The 22,764-nt window shown below is 41.1% G+C and overlaps 1 protein-coding gene across 2 annotated transcripts in view; it reads right to left on the bottom strand.

The window, feature by feature from the left end:
* FAF1 (Fas associated factor 1) overlaps nt 1-22,764 on the bottom strand; it is a 190,537-nt gene that overhangs the window by 24,171 nt on the left and 143,602 nt on the right. For both annotated transcript variants that reach the window (XM_064147538.1, XM_064147537.1), the window contains 2 exons: nt 16,121-16,257; nt 13,174-13,262 (listed from right to left, as the gene is read on the bottom strand). In XM_064147538.1, the coding sequence (XP_064003608.1) occupies nt 13,174-13,262; nt 16,121-16,257 (226 nt within the window). The remainder of the gene's footprint in view (nt 1-13,173; nt 13,263-16,120; nt 16,258-22,764) is intronic.

Raw genomic sequence — 22,764 nt, 5'->3', positions numbered from 1 at the left:
CCTGTCTTACTCACCTAACTACTGCCAGGATGAATGAGGCCCTAAATGCATCAAGGGTGACCTTGGCTGTAAAAATTACAACTCACCTGAAACTCTGCTTCATTGCCATGGAACAGATTGGTCTGCCCAAGCTTTATTTTTTTTTTCAAACTGTGCACAGTTCTGGAGCCCCCCACATGAAAAGGACATGAATATGTTGCAGCAAGTCCAGAGGTGGCCATGAAAATGATCATCAGAGGGCTGGAGCAGCTCTCCTATGCGGACAGGATACAAGAGCTGGGGATCTTCAGCTTGGAGAAGAGAAGGAGACTTTGGAGTGGCCTTCCAGTATCTGAAGGGGGCTACAAGGAGGTCTGAGGAGGGACTATTTACAAGGTCTTGTAATGACAGGATGAGGAGTAACGGGTTTAAACTGGCAGAGAGGAGATTTAAACGGTTAGGAAGGATGTTAGGAAGTTCTTTCCAGTGAGGCTGGTGAGACACTGGCACAGGTTGCCCAGGGAGTTTGTGGCTGCTCCCTCCCTGGAGGTTGGATGAGGCCTTGAGCGACCTGTTCTAGTGGAAGGTGTCCCTGCCCATGGCAGAAGGTTGGAACTAGATGATCTTTGAGGGCCCTTCCAACCTAGACCATTCTATGATTCTATCCTATGATTGACCTGAGGGCTGGATCTGGCACCAAGGGTCTTTGCCTTGCCATCTGCACCAGGGCCGTGGTCACTGCAGTCTCCTTTTGTGCCAGCTATATAGGGAGGGGGTCACTGGAGAGGCATGTATGGGCTGCTGTTGCGGAGGTTTTCACTCCTGTGGCTACCAGTTTGGATGATCTTGTAACAGAGAAGGATAGACTGTGGTTTAGAGGACGAGGCTGGATTTTAATTAGCTCTCCACTCAGACTGACAGCAATAATGGCTTGCCGTGTGAGAGCGCCTGCTCCTAGGTCCTTGGTAAAAAAGCCCTCAGGAGGACCCATCCAGGGTCATGACTATTAAACATTGCACAGAGGCCTCACTTGACAGTGTTCAATGTGATACAAAACTGAGAAAGTTTCAGGTCTTGCTCTGAAGCATCACAAATGGAGAAAGGGAGGCAGACAAGAAACGCGAGGTTCACATGCCAACTTCAAGTCAGCAAATCTAGTAAAGTATCTTCTTAATGATCACAGCACAAAGAAATAAAGGTCTACTGAAAATACAGGAATGATGAAGTGAAGCATCACCCCTCATGGTGGAGGATCAAGAAGTGGATATCCCGAAAGCTCTGGGGTCATGTCTGATAAAGCAAAGTGTGCAATCAATAACTTCATACTCTGCCTCTGCAGCCAGAGGCAGCATCTGCTTCTCTGTGCTTACTCCTCTCACATCTTATAATCCTTGCAGAGCCCTGCAGAGGCTGCTCAGGTCTCTAGTAAAATCAATAAGGTTTAGCTGTGAGACTGCTGATGGGCTCAGCACAGTCACTTGTAGTTACCAGTAACACAGCACTTGCACTGGAGTCATCTGTCTCCTGTATTTCCTAGAAATTAAAGTCTACTACCTATTGCTTCTTGAGGAATTATGTTAATTTTCCCATTCATCTGCAAGGTTCATTTCACACAAAGGAGTTATTTCACAAAGCAGCAAATTTTCTCCTCAGAACTTCACTACTTGGCAAAATTTCTAAATGGGAGAAGCACACACAAGCAGTTACTATCACATCGTGCAAATGTGCCACGACATTCTTCCAACAAAACTGACATGTAAGTAGTTAAAAAGCTCTGAAGTAGCATGTGACCACATGAGGAAAGGATAGATTGCAGGAAAAGGTATACAACCTCCTGCTAGAAAGTCATGAGATGGTTTTAGAGGAAGCTCTTCCTTCTTACAGAAACAAGAGCCAAGATTGTGCTACAACCAGCATCCTAAATTTCTTTCATAGGAGGTAAAGAAACCATTACTTTGTTCAGTTAAGACACAAGCAGAAGTAATTCTTGCAAAATGTAGAAAGGACAATAACCACCGAATAACCCATTTCTCTTCTGGCCTTCTCTGGGTCTTCACAAATGAACTCAAACCTGATAGATGAAACTACCCTACATGAATACTCAATTTCTGAGAAGGGAAGGTGTCAATAGAGTCAAAAGGAAGAAAACTCCAGGCAACCTGCATCAGGACAAGCATATAAAAAACCAGTAATTATTTCAGAGAGAATCTATTTAACATTCATGGTTTGCAGCTTCAGGTATCACATCTAATTTAGCAGACCAACTGAATTTCAAAGGTCATGCAAGCCCAGTAATGCCTGAAAGACCAGATGAAGCTGTTCCAATCATAGAATCATAGAATTAACCAGGTTGGAAGAGACCTCCAAGCTCATCCAGTCCAACCTAGCACCCAGCCCTATCCAGTCAACTAGACCATGGCACTAAGTGCCTCATCCAGTCTTTTCTTGAAGACCTCCAGGGTCGGTGCCTCCTCCACCTCCCTGGGCAGCCCATTCCAATGCCAATCACTCTCTCTGCCAACAACTTCCTCCTAACATCCAGCCTATACCTACCCTGGCACAACTTGAGACTGTGTCCCCTTGTTCTATTGCTGGTTGCCTGGGAGAAGAGGCCACCCCCCACCTGGCTACAATGCCCCTTCAGGTAGTTGTAGACAGTAATAAGATCACCTCTGAGCCTCCTCTTCTCCAGGCTAAACAGGCCCAGCTCCCTCAGCCTCTCCTCATAGGATTTGTGCTCCAGGCCCCTCACCAGCTTTGTTGCCCTTCTCTGGACATGTTCCAGCACTTCAACATCTTTCTTGAATTGAGGGGCCCAGAACTGGACACAGTACTCAAGGTGTGAATGATGGGGTCTTTCCTTCAGCAAGGACTGCTAGCAACTAACATAGAGCTACTTCAGTTTACAAAAGCACTCAGCCAGAAACCAAAGAAACACAGAAACCTCCAACCCAAAGCAAAACCAACCCATGAAAAGCAAAGATTATGAAGCTACAAAAATTGTTAAAGGTCCCTTAGAATGATAAGAAATGGACTACTGGCTTTAATTTCATATTTTACAAACTGTCTGGCAAACTTCAGGAAGTTACTAGAAGTTACTTGTGATGAGCTCAGGATTCATTTATCTGCACAGAGCTTCGCAGAAGAATTTTCTAAGTAGATTTAAATTACCTAATCTGGATGATAACTGCAAAAGAATACTGAAGCTATAGATTCCACAATTAGAATCTAAACACTAATTCCAGGCATTAAAAAAAATAAAATTCCTTTCCTCCCTATTCATTGCAGTCATCATCATCCTAAAAGTGGATTATGAAAAAGATGCCAGGAATGTTAAGAATTACCTCGCGTGACTGCCTGGTCCTCACAGAAGCACGCAAAGCACATCTCAAAGTAAATGGCCATGCCACTGAGCTTTGCACTGCATTGAAACAATTCTGTTCTTACTGAAACAGACCTTAAAAACAAATCTGGAATCCAGATTTCTATAGGTAAGCAGCAGGTGTTAATTCTATGAAGTGTCTCCTTGTACTTCCTTCTGCGTTTTGTTAATGCTGCTCACACTCAACAGGAACCACCTCCTCTACTGAGATGATGGCAAATTTGCAATATTCCCTGGTTCAGAGTTACACCTTGGACAAATTTTAGACATTAGATGAAGCAGTTCTCCTTTTTGTAATGCAGTTTATTTTAGTCTCTTAGTCTAGAGAAACCACACAAAGTATGAGGATGACTCAAGCTCACCAGAGAGCAACCAAAGAAATTTTGTAATGGTGACAGAAAAAGCAGAAGAGAGTATTTAGCAGAGAATCTTTCCTTGCACTAACACAGACCACATGAAATAAAACAGAAGAGTCACACCACTAGGAATTAATTTTTAAAATGTCATGTTACCCATCAATAGAATTTTAGGCAGCTGGCAGCTTTCCTGTTAAACTCTACATAAACTGCAGCATTGACGGAACATCAATACAGGCTCCTCCACAATACTTTCACAATGAAGGCAAAACTGCCACCTTTCTTTGTCAAGAAGCTAAGCTATGGGCAGATTATGACTCATCCCATGTCACTTGAAGAGCTTCCATCAGAAATGAGAGTTACACAGCATTTTTTTAATTCCACAGTAACCAGTGAAGATGGTGTGATTGCAAACCACCCACACGTCCCAGTGGTCTGGGGCACGGGATGAGAAGACAACTCTTTTGCTCCTTAAAGGGAAAAAAACACAGATCTCCTTTTGATAATGCAACAAGAGGGAGAATGTTAATTCAATGGAAATTTGATAGTTGGAAAAAAACCTGCATTTATCCACATAATATACTCTTCAGGTACAAATTTCCTTTGTTATCTTGTGTATTACAGATGAAAAGTCATAACAAAAAAAATAGTGAACATACAAACTAGCTCCAATGGACCAAGTAAAATCTTCCCTTGAGTAATATCCAGAGGTGTAAGACTAAGACAAATTTATAGATAAGGCTGAGAAGAAACTCAGGATAACTCCTTCCAATAATTATTCCCTATATAATTTCTTAAGTTACCTGTGACACACCTAACAATGGGAATCTGCAGATGCAGGGTGATGGAAGAGGGGGATTCCTGCTTTCATTTAGGACAGCAATGCCTTAGTTTCCTGCAGATTCTACAGGGGAAATAATGCACAATGCAGTTGGCTTTTTGCATGGGATGTTTTACTGGAAAAGTCAGGATTGGCCTTTCTAGGCTTTTTTCAATTTTATCTCTGGGTTTCTGAAGGTAGGATTTAAGGGGAATTAGCTCTGCCCCTGATTTATCTCAGGGCTCTGTGCTATATTTTATTCCCCACTGCCCTTTGGGATCAGTTTTACCATGAAGTAAAACTGGACAAGATAGAACTTGAGAAGATAACCATGAGCAGAAAATGTTTCTCAGAGCACCAGTGGGTAAATGGCAGTTGTGAGAAAGAAAAAAAAGAGAAGTAGTGTATTTACAAATGCTGACTGCTTATCTGAAAGACAGCTCATTTCACTGAACCACTCCTGAAATTAAAATCTGCAAGTGCTTAAGGCTATTCATGGAAGCGTTAAAGAGAAACACCCCTTTGTCCAAACAAAACACTGCAAGAAGGGCATTCATTTGACTCACTAAGATGACAGACTTGCACATTGTATAACTCAAACATACATGATGGGGGATATATGGAAGGCAAAAGTGTACACAATGTGTTAGGCATATGGGAATGATGAAGATGAAGGAAATGAATGCTTCTGTGGTGTCAAAACCACAGGTGGGGAGGCTGGACTGGGATAAACGAGGGGGCATGACAATGCAGAACTACCAGAGGATCCTGCCTGCTTGCATCAAAGGCTGAAAGCCTAGCACCAGATACTGATTTTTGAGAATTGTCTAAAGTGACAAGAAAAAAACCCAAACCCTTCAAGAAGCAGTCCTGCAGTGGCTTTCCATTGGAAATGAGCCAGCCAGTCCTGCTACAACTGCCCACCCAGACTGAAGAGCAGGGGAAGCTGCTGTTTATCAAGAAAAACCAAGCAAATATTCTAGTGACTGAAGCCATCAACATGTTGTTGTGGTAGGCCTGATAGGCCCAAAATAGGCTGATACATGTCCTGCCTTGCTTAGGCATGTGTTTCTGCTCCACCAGAGAGGCAAGTGCAGGAAACGGACACAAAAGAACCTGGAGCCAGAGAGTGTGGCCTGCCCAGCGTCCTGTGGTGTAAGGTACACACACTTAGCTTGTGCCTGCCTAGTGCAAGGCCTGTGCTTTTCCCAAACTAGGGAAAAGTGAGCCTGTGGCTTCGCCTAATATGGTCTGGTTTGGCTAACTGCTATCCTGATTGGCTATTCTTGTGTCCAAAGGGCAACTAATCTCAGCCCACACTGAGAAAAGGAGATAGGCAGGTGAACAACCTGCTTTTGCTTCCCTGCTTTGCTCCCCTGCTCTTTGCTGTGCCCAGCCCTGCTGCTATTGCACACTGCCTTATTGCTTGCCTGCCAAACTCCACTGCTGCGAGTCACCAGGAGCAGACCCTGGATGTCTGCATGCAATCGGCCTGTGTGGCCAGCGTGACATCATGCTGAGGCTGCATGACATCTGCCTCTGCACCTGAAGGTCCTGCCTAGAATTCCTGGAAATATATACAGATCATCCAGAAGAAGTCAGGAGAATAAGGTCAGAAATTGTCTGCGTCCTTTCCCCAGGAGCCAGGAAGATTCAAGTCTCAACATCCAACAAGACAGAGTCCCCTGAAAGCATCTGGGCACTGTCTGGACTGTGGCTAACCCCCACCAGGGTAACGATAATAATTTGTGAGCAAATGCTTAAATGCCTCTTTGTAATTCTCAAGTATAAAAATGATCATAGCATGTTGGAGCCTCGCTTCCTTTGAGAATTTACAGTTCCATTACAGAGCCATTGGAATGGGCTGCCCAGGGGGGTGGTGGAGTCACCGTCCCTGAAGGTGTTCAAGAAAAGACTGGATGGGGCACTTAGTGCCATGGTCTAGTTGACTGTCTAGGGCTGGGTGCTAAGTCGGACTGGATGAGCTTGGAGGTCTCTTCCAACCTGGTTGATTCTGTGGTCTACTGGGCAAATGGCATATTGACCACAAGCAGCGCTTGACCGCGGGAACCTTCTCTTCCAGTTCAGTTATTGTTCAAATATTTTGCTGGTTATTCCTAGATCTAGCTATTATCCACAGAATGCTTCCATGACCGTGTAAGAACTGAAATATTATTAAAATTAGTGGTCAGGGGTGGTGAGAGTTCAGAGTATCAAAATTAATAAACAATGTTAGCTTTGGAAAAATATCATCTCGCATTAATTTCCCTTTCCTCAACACATCTATAGCCAAAAAGCCACCTGTGCTAAAAGATATTTTCATTTTATCTTCTTTCCTTCCTCTGCCATTACCTTGTATTTTGTCAAAGTTCAAAACACGCTGTCAGCTCTTGCAGGCGGCACTCGTGGCCGCTGGTGTGTCAGCACAGTGAAGTGCACAATGGGGAACCCATTGTTTGGGATGCTATCATATTACAACTACAAACCTGGAAAATTTAATCAAATAGATTTTGATTACTGTAGTTTAATGAGTTATAACTAGTAATAATTAGCAAACGTGCTAATTGGATTTTTTTTTTTTTGAGGGGTTAAATCACAATCTTTGTTAGATGGCTGTCATCACCACAGTGCTTCTGTGCTTTGGAATTTAATGAATTTCAGGTATTTATTCTCATAACCTCCTGTTGTGCAAATACTATATACCATGATACACATGACAGTGTTAGATGGAACACAGATTATCAAAAGGGATTCAGATGCCTAATTTCTACTGATTTTAATGGGAGCTTCCGTGCCTAAACAGAAATTGCAGGGGTCTGCTGCACAGCTGTTGGAAGCACTTAAGCCACACTCTAACTAGAGAGTGCAACCACAGGTAAAGAGTGGAGAAAAGCAACCAGTTTCAAGGAGGGAAAGACCAACATGCCACAGACTGGGAGAAAATGCACTAGTACCAATCCTCTCTAGCTTCCTTTGTGGCTGTGAGATGTATCTTTGGAAGAAGAAAAAGTGTTGGAAGCTAAAACTGCTAAATTATAATATTGAAAAGAAGGAGGAAATCCCTAATATTTGACAGCAGTGAGGCAGAAGGGGAGGAAGAAATGGTCATAGCAGGCTTCTTACTGTTATGAAAATAAACCTTGGCCAGTAAAGCCACATCTAACACATGGCAGTTCTGCGACAGACAGCCAAGCATATTTTTACAAGGAGTTGTGGCTGGGAAAAGGTGGTGACTTTATGTTGCTGTTTTGGAGGTTTTTTTCTCTTTGTGTATTTTTTTTAATCCCCATCCAGACATTGGTAAGGAAGGACTTGTATTTTCCTCATGCTGTAGCACTGTCTACAAAGAGGAGATGTCACCTAAGACCAGAGAGTAAAGATGGTCACTCTCTGGGTCTATGTTTTTGTATAGCTTATATGAGTCATAGCCTATAAACAGTTAGAATGACAGAATCAGTCAGGGTTGGAAGGAATCACAAGGATCAGCCAGTTCCAACCCCCCTGCCATGGGCAGTGACACCTCACACTAGATCAGGCTGTCTAGAGCCTCATTCAGCCTGGCCTTAAACACCTCCAGGGATGGGGCTTCCACCACCTCCCTGGGCAACCCCATTCCAGGGTCTCACCACCCTCATGGTGAAGAACTTCCTAACATCCAATTTGAATCTACCCATTTCTAGCTTTGTTCCATTCCCCCCAGTCCTATCACTACCTGACACCCTGGAAAGTCCCTCCCCAGCTTTCTTGTAGTCCCCTTAAGATACTGAAAGGCCACAATAAGGTCACCTGTGAGCCTTCTCCTCTCCAGACTGAACAGCCCTAACTCCCTCAGCCTCTCCTCATAGCAGAACAGCTCTGATCATCCTCGTGGCCCTTCTCTGGACACCTTCCAGCACATCCATATCCCTCTTGTAATAGGGTCTCCAGAACTGGAAACAGTCCTCCAGGTGGGGTCTCACCAGTGCAGAGTAGAGGGGGAGAATCACTTCCCTTGCCCTGCTGCCCACACTTCTCTTGTTGCAGCCCAGGATCAGGTCAGCACACTGACAGCTCATGCTGAGCTTCTTGTCCAGCAGCACCCCCAAAGTCCCTTTCCAGTTCAAAAACGTTTGTCTCCCTTTTACACTGAAGAACGCAGTGTGTCAGCAGATGTAATTTAAAGTGAACTGAAAGTTTTAATCGGTATTTGTAAAAATACCAAGGCTTTTGAGGCAACTATGAGTATTACAACTCCACCTTGAAGTCTAACCTGAGAGCAGGAGCGCTAGTGTTGCATAACAACAACAACAAACATGATGAGAGACCTACTGTTACTTAAATGTGGACAAGTTGGACCAGCTGTGTAACAGTCAATGCTTCTACAGTAATAAATGTTGACAGCAAAAATAAAAAGAATGCATTACTGAGACACCATCAAATGAGCCCTGTCATTACATGGAAACTCCACCCTGTATAAGCTTGTCAAAAAGTGTTACTGTAATCCTTTGAGAAGCCTCCTCCTCAGGCAATGTAGAGAAAATGCTCAGGATCAGCCCAGAACAGGTGTGCTGTGCTGTAATGCCAGGATTTAATCACGTATCTCTTCACATTAATCTCACAAAGGAACTAACTCAGATCTATTCATGCCCATCCAGTCACACTGAGATGATTATTTAACTATCCAATTAAAGCAAGCAAGCCATCAGGGTGTTTAAAACTAGATATTCCAGGGTGTAGAATATTTTACAATTATCATTTGTTTTCCTAAGTCCAGCACCAGGCACTGACACTTGAGAAGAACTGATACTATGTGCTCTTTTCAAAGTCAGTCCCTGAAAAATCACAGTTCACACCTCAATCAACAGGGGCAGAGGATGTTTGTCCCTCCTCTGGTATACCCTCTTCACTCGTAAGAAAACCTCCTCATCTCCCCTTGCCAAATACTCAACCCCACTGCCTGAACAGTAGCTGAGTTATCAGCTTTTGCAGTGTGGGCCCGAGAAGAGAAGATGGTTATAAAATGAAAATAGGTCCATCAGATCTATGAAGTCATTAGCATGGCTTCAAAGGAACTCTCAACACACAGCATGAGAGTGGTCTTCAGACCCTAGATCTGACTGCACTGACAAAGGGGGAAGTACGTCGGGTCTAGCTGATCCTTGCTGCTGTCGATGCCACTAAACTCACCATTTCTTAGATTCATACAATGGTTTGGGTTGGAAGGGACCCTGGAGATCATCTAGTTCAAGTCTAAATCTACCCTCATCAAGTATAGAGCCATTCCCTCTGCTCCTATCACTACAAGCCCTTGTAAAAAGTCCTTTCCCAGCTTTCTTGTACACCCCCTTCAGGTACTGGAAGGCTGTTACAACATCTCCCCAGAACCTTTTCTCCAGGCTGAACAGCCCCAACTGTTGCAGTCTGTCCCTACAGGAGAGGTGCTTCATCCCTCTGATCATCTTTGTGGCCCTCCTCTGGACCCACTCCAGTAATTCAATGGCCTTCTTATGCTGGGGACACCAGAACTGGCAACTGGCCTTTTCTTTTTAGAAGCAAAACATCAGTACCTGCTGATCACACTTTTTATTACTTGTGGTTTGCTATTACAGTAATTTAAATACCAAACTTTTAAAAACAGACAGCACAACAGCTGGACCATTTATCTACAGTGGTGCATCACCAGTGTGATCCACAGGAAGCAGGAGGTTTCCAAAATGTCACCTAGGGCAACTCAATTTAGAGTCAGCAAGCACAAGTCCAATGATTCATGACTGACCCAGAAGCTTTGGAGGGGCAGGGGAATGAATGGGAGAGCAAACTGATCTCCCTTCAATAAAGCCTGGTAGAGAAAATGGTTGACTGAGTTACTGTACCTCAAGACAGGTATTCTGGATGATTATAGCTATATATATTTATGCATTTTACCCTTTTAAAAGCGTTTCTCTGGAGGTTATGTAAGGAAAAGCTTAATCGAATGCAATGTAAAAAATTAAATCCAGCTGGTGGTTAAATTATGGCATTTCATCACTTGACACTGTAGGAATATGCCTCAAATTTGACTGATCAGAATTTTGTGAGGCTACATCAGCAAACTGTACCAATACACAGATACAACAGCACAGGATTTAGCTAACTATACTATTACCACCAGCTAACAAAGTGACTCACTTTGCTCAGATGACATCCATCAGTGATGCAGTTCCCAGTACCTTACCAGCACCGCTGGTGGATGACCGGTGACAAGGAGCTGGCTGCAAAGTAACGCCTGAACAGCTCCAGCTTGCACCAGGGTGAACACCTGTACCCCTAGCTGACAGTGGTAACAGCCATCCTACACCGAAACAACCATCAGAGGGCACTGCGAAACACACTGTGCTAGGCAGAATTGTGCCATAGCAGCGTTGGAAGCTTTCCTGTGCATGCAAGTCACAACCCTAAGCAGAGAAGTTCAGCCGCATCAAACTGACTCATTAGTGATTTCATGCTGCTATTTACACGTGTTTCCAGTTCTACTCCTCTCTCTCTCTCACACACACACTTCTGTTTACAGCAAAGCTAGAGGGATGACTTCACTTTAAAACACAAAAGGCTTCTGCTTAAATTCTTGTGGTTTTATGAGGACTTAGTGTTGCTACTAAGAAAACAGTAACAGAAACCGGATTCTGTATCCTGTTTGCTATTGTAATATTTGGGAAAACCTTCCACCAACTGCAGTAAGATCTTAAAAAAGAAAAGGTGTTGATGTTTGAACACTTGAAGTTGTCAAGAACAAGACTTACAAGAAAGCTACGTGTTACGTAGCAAACCACAAAAAGACAGTACTCTTTTTTCAGGCTAAAGCTCTCTGTTGAGTACAGGCTGCATGTCAAACATTACCTTCTCTGGAAGAGGAATTCCATAAACTGGGGTTATTTTTTTTCTGTTTTTAAACTTCCTGCTTCAAAGGCAAAAGTCTTTGGCATGCTTTTAACAAATGGAGCCAAGGTATAAGTAAATACCCTATTTGTGTAGAGAATCCATAGCATCTGGACATCTGCCTACAAAATTCATGAAATTTTCCATGAGTTTGCTGAATGTCAAAGTGTGTTAGAAAAAACTCCCTTTGGGGAAGAAATGTGCCCAGTGACAGAAAACCAAAAGGAAATGCGAGAAGAGACTACAGAAGCCTTGGACAATGGCAGATTTTAGAGGCATGTATACAAATTCCTTTTCCATTCTCCCTACTGATTCAGCATTTGAAGTAAGAAGCCAGGAGACACTCACATCACCACTGTGGGGACATGCTGCTGCACTGTCAGTGTTCTTGGGCATCCAGCTCAGGGAGCAGAATCCAGGTCCCATATCTGCAATCGTGGCCCCAAGGCTACCGAGTCTTCTCTCTTTTTTTCCCCCTAATATTTGGGCTCTCAGTCCAAAACCCACTTGGTTTTATCCTATTAGGACAGGTCTGTCACTATCTTATCCAGCTCTCACTTTCTTTTGTCATACAGATGTCTTCTGCTCTGTGCAACTGTTCTGGTCTCCAGTTCCTGTCTCTGCTCCAATGCTACCTTTAGTTCCTTCCCTTGCCCTTTATTTGCTCATATCTCTCTACCTTTATATGCTTTATTCTCCCTTTATTTTCTTTTTTCCCCCCTTTCTATCACTTTTTATAGTTTTCAGTTCTGAACCTTTCCTGGAACTCATCTGTGATGTGAATTTTACTGTCTTACTAAAGCATTAAAATAACCCCATACTCTGTGTATTCCTGTTAAAATGCAATTAAAAAACTCAATTAAGCAGTGCCTTGGATTTTTGTTGTAATCCTCATATTAAAATTTGTGTTCAGTATTAACAAAATTAAAGTCAATTTCTTTACCAATGAATTACAGGTAGCATAAATAAAGAATTAAAAATGAACTACAGCTCCTATGTGCCTTTCTATTAGGATAACCATAATCAGTAAATCTCGTACTAATGAGATGTAAGATTTAAATGTGAAGAATGTGTTTAGTGAATTATTGCCAATCAATGTCTATACAGCAGGATAAGAATAATCTTGAATGGCAATACACCTATTATTATAAACTCCTAAGTCCTTCATTACTTCAAAATGTCACTCTCATTTTATAGAGTAACAGATAAACATCTTTGAATTGTATACTTCCCTATGCCTACTTCTAATTGCAACACTGTTTTTGAAGTCTCATCACCACTCACCCACTCTGCGTTGTTCTGAATGGTGATTCAGTACTGGCAGAGTGATGGGTAAGGCTGCTTTTCTATCTCCTTTTAAATGTATACATTTAAGATACATCAACTCCTTTTTTGTTTTCTACCTATCACTTGGGAGCTTGGTCATTGGGAAAAAATCTGCTTGTTATTTTCTTGTGTGAGTACACTAAGCTCTATACTAACACAGTGGGTGTAAATGATTACTCAGAACAAATACTCAGGAAAAGGAAACAAACTGAAAGTGACAAGACAAATAAGGTTTTTTTTTTTGAGAGGCCCAAATAAATATACAAAGGAGGTGACATCTTTAATTTCTGAAAATAGAAGAGACACTAAAACATATCACACCCAACTCTACTGGCTAAAGAAAACACTTGGTTAATTTTGCACCCCCAGGGATTTGTGGATGCCAGTAGGCATCCTCAGTAACCTTCAATGCTCACCTCATCCTTTATATCTTCCTGCTGCTGGGCACTGAAGATCTCCATTGCAGCCATCAGCCTCATCATTAGCTCATCCACCGTTGTGTTACCTAGCAACAAAAGAAGATAGCTGAACTTCCTACCATTAAAGTTATTAAACAAAACATAAAGAGTCCTTTTAGAATTAATCCACAAGAAATAATCAGACTTTTAAAAAAAGACAGAGTAGAAAATGCAAAGTATCTCAGTAGAATGCTTTTCATTTGCCTTGGTACTGAAAATTTGTTTTCACACACCAATATTAGTCACAGACTAAAATGTTAGGTGGTTCAAATCTGAACAATTCCTTTTGGGCTTGCAGGGAATAATTCTATTTCTTCTCATAATCACTAACGTGAATAGAAATGAATGCATTTGAGGCTCTCTGACATGAAATTGTATTTTGTAAGTTTTACAATTCTCAGATACAATGAGGGAGGCTGGAGGAACTACTTAAGCCACAAAAGGCTCAATGCTGGCAACTGGCTTAAAAAAAGATAAAATGGAAAAAAACCAGAACAGAGTAATGAAATGGATGTGTGTGCATGGAGTTTTGTTTAGGTATAACTAGTAGGAATATTTCAAATACTGTAACATATTATTTTCAGTGTATTTAATTCTCATAAAACTTTTAAAGCTAGTAATAGCAGGAAATGAAGTCATCTGGAACACAAACCCTATGAGGAGAGGCTGAGGGAGCTGGGCCTGTTTAGCCTGGAGAAGAGGAGGCTCGGGGGAGACCTCATTGCTGTCTACAACTACCTGAGAGGAGGTTGTAGCCAGGTGGGGGTTGGTCTCTTCTCCCAGGCAACCAGCAATAGAACAAGGGGACACAGTCTCAAGTTGTGCTGGAGGAAGTACAGGCTGGATGTTAGGAGGAAGTTCTTCCCAGAGAGAGTGATTGACATTGGAATGGGCTGCCCAGGGAGGTGGTGGAGGCACCATCCCTGAAGGTGTTCAAGAAAAGACTGGATGAGGCATTTAGTGCCATGGTCTAGTTGACTGGATAGGGCTGGGGGCTGGGTTGGACTGGATGATCTTGGGGATCTCTTCCAACCTGGTTCTATGATATCAAGCAATACAGCACATGCATAGGAAAACAGTTATCTACTCACAGTTTTCTACCAGTGTGCCTCTCAGTCTTCAGTAAGACTGAAAGACCAGTTTAATTTTCTACCAAGATGCACTCAGACTTTGGTTTCTCTTTCTAAATTAAAGAGTAGACTACCCATTAGAGCCACCTGTCACAGTAGTTAAAAGGTTTTAGCCTGTGAAAAGTGGTTGAAAACTATAAACTCTTTAACACCTGCCAGCCTAAGCAGCCCTTGAATCCCAGCAGAACAGTGCCAATGAGAGCTAGGCTTGTATTGGAGATGCTGGTCAAAATCTTTAAAAGGAGTAAACCAATGAGAAGCCAGAGTGCCACTACAGAAAACAAAACTGTCCCAATAGTTTTCAATGCCAGGAGAAAGTGAAAATGGAAAGCAAGACAGTCTGCATTTTGATAAATGCCACTGGGACTTACACTGGTGTATCTCTTCTGCAAACATGCCTTCTCACCCAGCTCTGAAAGGCTCTCATTGTTTCCAGTTCTACCACTTGCTACCTTAGCAGAAAATGTCGTCCTGCATGCTACCCTATTCATGCCTTGAGAGACTACAATTCATTTGAAGGCACATTGTTGAAAGGTATCAGTGACCCAATTCATGAGGAAAGAACAAGCAGAGCACAGCTGATCTTGGTTAAAGGATAAATTTAAGGTAAGGCTGCAATTGATGATCACTTCAGTTCAAAGGATTGCAGAAAAACTGTCAAATCATTAAAACTTCATTAGTGCAATGAAATAATTTGGATTATTTTCTAACATAAAGCTGCATTCTATTATGACTTTGAGTCACCAAGTTGCTAAAACAGACTTCAGTGGAGTAATACAGGTGCTGAACAATGCTGCAGAGTTATAAACCCATGAAAATCTCTAAGATTACTTATATCAGTTTTCTAAGTGACAGAAGTACCACAAATCAGTGCTGTGCTGTTCCTCGCACCAAGGAGTCAAAATCCACACAAATGAACAGTTTTATCCGCAGGAAGGAGCACTGCAAATTCCTCAGGAAAATTATTACTCCCATATGCAGAAAGTGACAACAATGCTGTCTGCAAAAGGCAGTATTTCCTGAGGCTGAATTTCCTCCAGAAAATAAGATTAAAATAAAGATTGCCAGATACAAGCAATAAATAAATGAGGACAGTGTCATGAAGGCAAACATGTGGAGAAAGCAGAAGAAATGAAAGGCAGCCATTCTTTGATGTACTTTAATTTGAAGAGTTACTGAGAACAGCAGTCAAAGGGCATCATTCCACATCTAAGTCATCTTCTTGTCAGTGAAATCAGAGGAATGGTTATGCCAGAATGAATCACAGAACTGCTCATCTGTGTCAAAGCTCCGTTTATGTGAGATTGTATTCGTAACTTAAATTCTGATTTGATTTGAGGTCTCAACACTGCAGGCAGGTCTGAAAAATCAACTCAGTTTATACATTAGCAACACACGAACAAGGAACTGGATGCAAAGAGCAAAATCCATTCTGGCACTATACAAAAAGTGTAACCAAAAGCTTCTGTTAATCAGGAGCATCTCTGGATATGGATTTGGAAAATGAATGTAACTCCTTATTTAGGGAATTTGGCTTCTACTTAAAAAAAAAGAAAAAAACTTGGACTCTGCTATAGTCAAAGCAATTTCAAGCTCTAATACCATGTTAATACATTCAAAATAACAGCTATTTACATTGTGAGAACAGAAAGGTTCTTTTGTGACACGGTTTCACATCCTGAGCATCTTTAGAAAAGAAATGGTTAGCAGAGATGTCTTCTAGCAGCTTCAATGCTCACATAGGAACCACTATTAATACCAAGTGAGAACTGTACCTTGTATTACATTCAATACTTCATTAGATGATCGTTTTCCCATGATAATAAGGAAAAGTGGAAACTGGTCTGTCTTCTGACTTCGAATTGTTTGGGCTACAACACTCCCAAAGTGCCTAGTGCACATTGTCAGAAACCTGTGTGGGAAGAAAAAAAAAAAAAGGGAACATTGTAGAGATATTTTCCAAGTTAGGTGTTAAAAACATAACTCTGCTGAATTCAGCAGTTTGTTATCTACTGTTTGACACCTAGGCTTCTGTATTCAATTCCAGAGCTCTTTCTCCCTTTCTATGATTGCATTCTGAAAATCTTTACAAATATGATAGAACCCATATTGTCTAAATTAAAACAATTAATAACCAGTTGAAAACAGTGATTTATTTGATGGAGCATTTCCTTCCCTGTTACTCAACTCTGCTGATAATTGTGCTAAATCAATTGGTAAAAACTTTCAAAGTAGAGCCACAATCTAGTAAAGTACACATATACATACCTATAAAAGAAGCAAAAAGAATAGTAAAATATCATACAAACCCACAATTTCATAATGAAAGATCACGGAGTTGGTTTAAGCAGTCAGAGAATTAAAACATGGTACTTCAGACTTGTATTTTCTTTTGTACTAGTGCCCTGCCAGTGACATCCTTAGCAGCCTGGTCTAAAAAACAATAATTCTAAGCTTTTGACCAAAAAAGCTGTTGGATATTAGCATACAGAAGTCTAGCATTAGTATTCTTAACACGATCTTGAATAAATGAAAAAACTGATAAAGCTTTTCTCTTCCATTAGAGGACTGTTTGAAATTAGCATTTCTTTCAAGAGAAAAGGGTAGCTTACGATATGTTTTCAGATCTGATGGTAAAAAGTAAATGTCATAATAATAATGAATTATGAAAGACCAAATGCAAATATAGAATGCTTTAATAAGATCCAATTTAATAAAGTCTGTAAAAATAATGGACTTTTAATAACATGGGTCAGAAAAGGCAAAACAGTGGAAATTCTGAGGACTAGCCACTGGTACAGGCTTATTAATTCTTAATTATGTTCATGAAAGGCAACTTAAATCGTGTGTTTTCTTATGCCTTATGATAATATTTTAGGTAACAACTACTCAGAAATATGTGCTCTAACTGAAGAGCCAAGTCCTGTTGCCACACGCATTAGAAGCCAAATCTATTTGAAAAGACAAACTGCATTAAAATATCAAGTGCTTCAAGTCATTTCTTCTCAGATACTGAGAAGATTCAGAATTGTTATTTTTTAATCAATATGTATTGTATCTAATAAAACAGCTAAAAATTGATAAGGTTGAGAAGCACAATATTGGTCTTATTGGAGGCACCTCAAATATAACAAAAGTCCTTCTCAGAGACAATGTGAAGTGTAACTATGGCCACAGTGTTGGATGGAAGGTCATGATCAGAAGTAGCTAATAGGTTTTTCAAATCCACAAATGTTCCTTGCCTCGATTCTCTCTTCTCTATCTTTTACAAATCAGAACCATCACACACAAAGAACGATGTCAAAAACACCAATTAGAAATTGCTATATTAGAAACAGTTATGTAGAGAGATACCACCTGGTATAAAGTGTCCCTAAAGTCATATGGGCATAAAATCTTAGAAGCTAAATCATGGGGTTTTTTTCATGTTTGCTTTTCAAAGTGGGAATACACAAGTGAACAAGTCAGTCAGTGGCAAAATTCCACCTCAAAATGACTTCTGTGAGTTCAAGGTTTCACTCCTGGAAGTAATAAATGCAGTGGACAATTGAACTGAATTCCTGAAACTTGTGTATTAAAACTTTCAAGAGTCTTCAACATGCCAGAGAAGAAAAGCAGCACCCAAGGGAAAACAAAATATTTAACTGGAGGTGAAAAAGTGCGGTGGAGTATAATGCTAAAAGGACCAAAACTAAAGAGACTTAAACTACTACCAGCACTAATCAAAGACACAGGTCTGTGTTTTTGGGGTTTGTTTGAATCTAGCCTCTATTTGGTGAGCTTTGGATTGGAAGTAGCTGAGAGGACATAATGGTTGTTGAAACTTAGACTACTTCTTTTGAGGATATCTAAGGTTGTAAACCATTGAAAACATGAAACAGTACCTGGAAAAGAAGTCATAGAATCAGTCAGGGTTGGAAGGGACCGCTAGGATCATCTAGATCCAACCCCTCTGCCATGGGCAGGGACACTTCACACTAGATCAGGCTCTCCAAATAAACTTTCCAAATTCAGTGGGGAGCCTGTTGGCACACAGACTGAAGCTGTTTTCTTATTGTGCATTATGAGTGTTTTAAGGATGCTACACATAACTGTAGCTGAAAAGCTTTACTGGGGATGTTCAAGGCCAGGCTAGATGAGGGTCTGAGCAGGTAAGTCTTGCTGAGAGGTATCCCTGCCCACGGCAGGGAGGTTGGAGTACAGACTGTGCAGTCTCCCTCTCTGGAGATATTCAAGAGCTGTCTGGATGTGTTCCAGCATGATCTACTCTAGGTGATCCTGCTCTGGCAAGGGGGCCTGGACCAGATGATCTTTCGAGGTCCCTTCCAGCCCCTGACATTCTATGATTCTATGATCTCCAAGATCTCTTCCAACCTAGGCCATTCTATGATTCTGTGATTAGTCAACCCATATCTCAGTCTCATAACACACTTTTACAGGTATGGGGCTTGTACACTGAGGGAAGTATTTCAGTATGTTAAAAGACTTTTGAAGTATTTTTTTTATCAGAAGATGAATATTTATATGCAAAACTTGTGGCTAACTACATAGAACATAACAGATTATGACACATCAAGGTCCTTTACAATCACGGCTAGAAATGGGTTTCAACTCCCTGGCCTCAGAAGAGGGCATGCCATGGCAGGATGTTGTAAGGATCCACATACTTTCCTGGTAGGATAACAGCAGCACAGATGTCAGATACCAACATCTGCCATAATGGTATTTTGTTTTGCCACTCACAGCCACTTCTTAGACCCACTGGTGTCACCTGCCCTGCCTGTCTGAATTGCCTCTGCTGTTGCTGCAATCTGCTCAGCTTGCAGGGACAGCAGCCAGCTTGCTCACCTGTCAGTTACAAGAGCAGCTCATGACAATTCTTACCCAACTGCAGCCTTTGCCTTTCTTGGGAGAAGAGAAAGAACTCTTCTTCCCAGTACTTCCAATTTTGAATAACAACTGTCCAGATTACAGCATGGGCAGCTGTGATGAGGATGTTGTGGGGGGTGAATGACCAGCTGGTGGCTACCCATGTGTATCTTCAGAGCAGAGCCAATATGCAAGAGAAACTCTTCTCACTGACACAATCCATCAAAAAAGATCTTGCCCTTTGGAATCAAGCAATATCCCACTTGTCTGTTGAACTAAAATATAGCCAAGTCAGCAAAAATGTGGAGGTAGTCAAACAATGCTACACTGAATAAAGAAGAGCAGCACTCTCCAATGCCTACATCAGGTAGCTGCTGTTCACCAGAGATAACTCAAGCACATGCTCTTCGCTAGGACAGGGGTAATGTCTCTTCCTTTCACTACATGAGGAGGAACTGCATTTTAATTTACGGTATCTGTTCAAGTTTGCTCAGGCCTTTTAATAGATTTTGCAACTACTTAACTAATTTTGCATATGTTTTCTCTTCCTTTTCTGCCTTTACTGATTCTGCATTTGCAGATGTTTTTACTTTCTTCCACATTCACATCCAGCAAAGAAACAAAATCTCTGCGCTAATAAATGTGCTCCTCTGCATCTAAAGCACGTGAGTAGACCAAAACAATTTGGTGCAATAACTACTATCTTCCTCTGTTCCTCTCTAACAGGGGGATCTCACAATTTCATCTAAACTGAAGTGTGCCACATCTTTCAGTGGCATCTCCAGAGCTGCCAAGAGAACTGCCTGTGGAGTGCATCAAAGAGACAGACGTCCCTCTGGGGAGAAATGCTTTCCACAACACAATGGATTACTGTGATCTCCCACCAAAAGTGGAAATAGAGGAAGATAGCCAGAAAGGAAGGAAAATGGCACCTTACTAGTCCTTTTATTTTTAAATTACAAAAATATTCAAGGAGGTAGAAGCATGAGAAAGAAAAAAAATTGAGGGAAAAATCGATTTTTTCAAAAGTCCTAAAAGTTACAAGAATAAAGGTCATCAAGAAACTAATACTTTTGGCACACAACATAATTTCTTTATCTCTTTCATGGCAGTAAAGAAACCAGAAGTTATGAAAGCTACAGCATAAACAAGGACATTGACCATGACTTGACAAATACAGACAAATCCTTAAAAAGGTAGAAACTTAATATTTTTTTATGTAGATTGAAGAGATATTAATTCTTGGACACAGTGGCCTCTGTTAAAAATGGCACACAGGAATAATTATTCTGGTGAAATAAAGATGCTAATTGGAGGGGCTGCTGATCATTGCACAGCATTTATCCCTCCGTGTGCACTCTGAGATGACCTGTGCAAAGAGGAGCTGACCTGTTTGTGTAGGGCATCAGTTTCCCAGAGAAGAATGTTATCATTCTCTATCCATAAATATGTGCCATATCACCTTAAAATACACCTCTGGCACAACTTTTTTTTTTTGCAATTTTATAATTAAATGTGGAGTTTTTGATTATTACTTTAAAAAACCCCAAACACCTCCTAGAAAGCAATTACAAAAGAATAACAGCTTTACAAACCTACTGAAAAAAATGTTTACAGTATTACTGCGTTTCAAAAGCAAAAGGAATGCTTCTTACAGCTTAGGCTTGTGGTATACCACAGCTCCTGATCTCAGATATGCCACACAGACCTTTGTAAATGCTGGAGTTTAGCAATAATAAGTTTTTGGTGAGAAGATGCAGCTTTTAATTTTGAACAAAACTGGCTGCCTCTGGCTGAAGGGCTGATCTTCAAAAGTGTGGATCCTGGAGCTCAATATTTTTTGATCTCTGGAAAGCTTTTGATCTGCATGATACCTATTTACACCACAAAATATGTATTGCCTTATCTGGGGAGAGCCCATAGGAGAAAGCCAAGCCCTGCAGCTGTTTCTGAGAGGAGATGCTTCATCATTACAATGATGTATTGTATCCTGCTCGTGTATTGCATTGTTTCACATTTTTGTTATGCATATGATCAGGGTCTACTGCAGTCATGTTTGGACTTGTGATTACAAGATTTCTCCTTACCACACCATGAATATGAACCAACCAACAGAAAAGCTATGATGCCAAATACTTTAGAAATACTTAAATATTCCTCTAATATTTCAATTTAAATAATTTATTAAGGTAAGAGCATCTCTGGTGCTCAGTCTCTAAGGAGGGTATACAAGGCAGAAGAGTTCTTTGGCTCCCGAACTGTCACATTACGTCTTCCAGTGTGAACTGGTTAAAGTGATTCCTGTTCTTACTTAGCAGAAGAAGAATTCACAAAGAATTGAAGCACTGAGGAGGAGTTAAAGGAAGAATGTGGGGGGAAAACAATAATTAAAAAAAAAACCTGAGTGATGAGTCCTCTACATTAAAAAAATCACAGCACTGCTGCTTGCTGCCATTGGCCTTAATCCAAAGGAAAGACTCTAAAAAGCACTGGAATTCAGTCTCCTTTCTCTTTCCTCTCAGAAAAGTGGCTTTGAAAGATATGAACATTACCTACCAGTCATCACTGAAATCAGGTACTAACCACACAATGCCCATCCTCTCTTCAGTTATCTACTGGAATCAAACTGATGATATCATCTGATAGAATGAACAATTCTACATACATCCCCAAATTAATTTATCTTCTCAAGACATTAAGAATAAAACAAAAATGTCAAGCAGCTGTTGCAGAGAACAGTTGCAGAAAGAGTAACTGAATAAAAAATGCACATTAACCAAGTGAATCTGGAGAAGGAAGCTACTGTAGAGCAAGCTGCATATCCTGCATATTGCTGTGCACTCCTGGAATGTGCAAGGATGGACACCAAATGCTACATTTTGAATGGCTTTGGTTTTATATGTTCAAACTTGAAAGTTCTCCTTCATTCTTGTTTTGCTTACATTCTCCCCAATTGTATCAGCAAATCTGCTCAGTGCAAATTCCCTTCCACACAGAAAGAATGCTGCTCTCAAATGTACAGATAAAACATATTAGAATAATTATTCCAAAATTGCACAGGATTTTCGACCAGTTTTCCCTTATTTTCTGCACCAACATAAATAACAAGAGATCTGCTTATTTGTTACAGCCTTACTCTCCTGTCTGACCTACTCCAGATGATTCCACCTTGGCAAGGAGGTTGGACTAGATGATCTTCTGAGGTGCCTCACAGCCTCCTAATGTTCCGTGACTCTCTGTGATATAAATATTCCTGCAGTTACTTTGAATTTTTACACATTGGGGGGAAATTTTTGGAAAATTTCTTCCCAAAATGAGGTCCTTTGGCACATGATGCCTACTATGGTTCTTGCAAAGGACTTGTTAACAGAAAGGCTACACTGCAGATGACTTTTACTGTATCATCGCAGCCTGAAGTCCTGCTCGAAAAGCAGCATCAGGACAAAATCTGACAACTTCTTCTATGACATATATTTTCTAGTAGTCTGAACTGGTGTTCAGTCCACAATCAGCATCATTTCGGACCAAAAAAGTGTGATCTCTTCACAGC

The sequence above is a fragment of the Pogoniulus pusillus genome, chromosome 8 (genome assembly GCF_015220805.1).
Source record: "Pogoniulus pusillus isolate bPogPus1 chromosome 8, bPogPus1.pri, whole genome shotgun sequence".
Taxonomy (NCBI): Eukaryota; Metazoa; Chordata; class Aves; order Piciformes; family Lybiidae; genus Pogoniulus; species Pogoniulus pusillus.
Note: the sequence above shows the minus strand (reverse complement) of the source record. Positions and strands in the feature narration are given on the sequence as shown.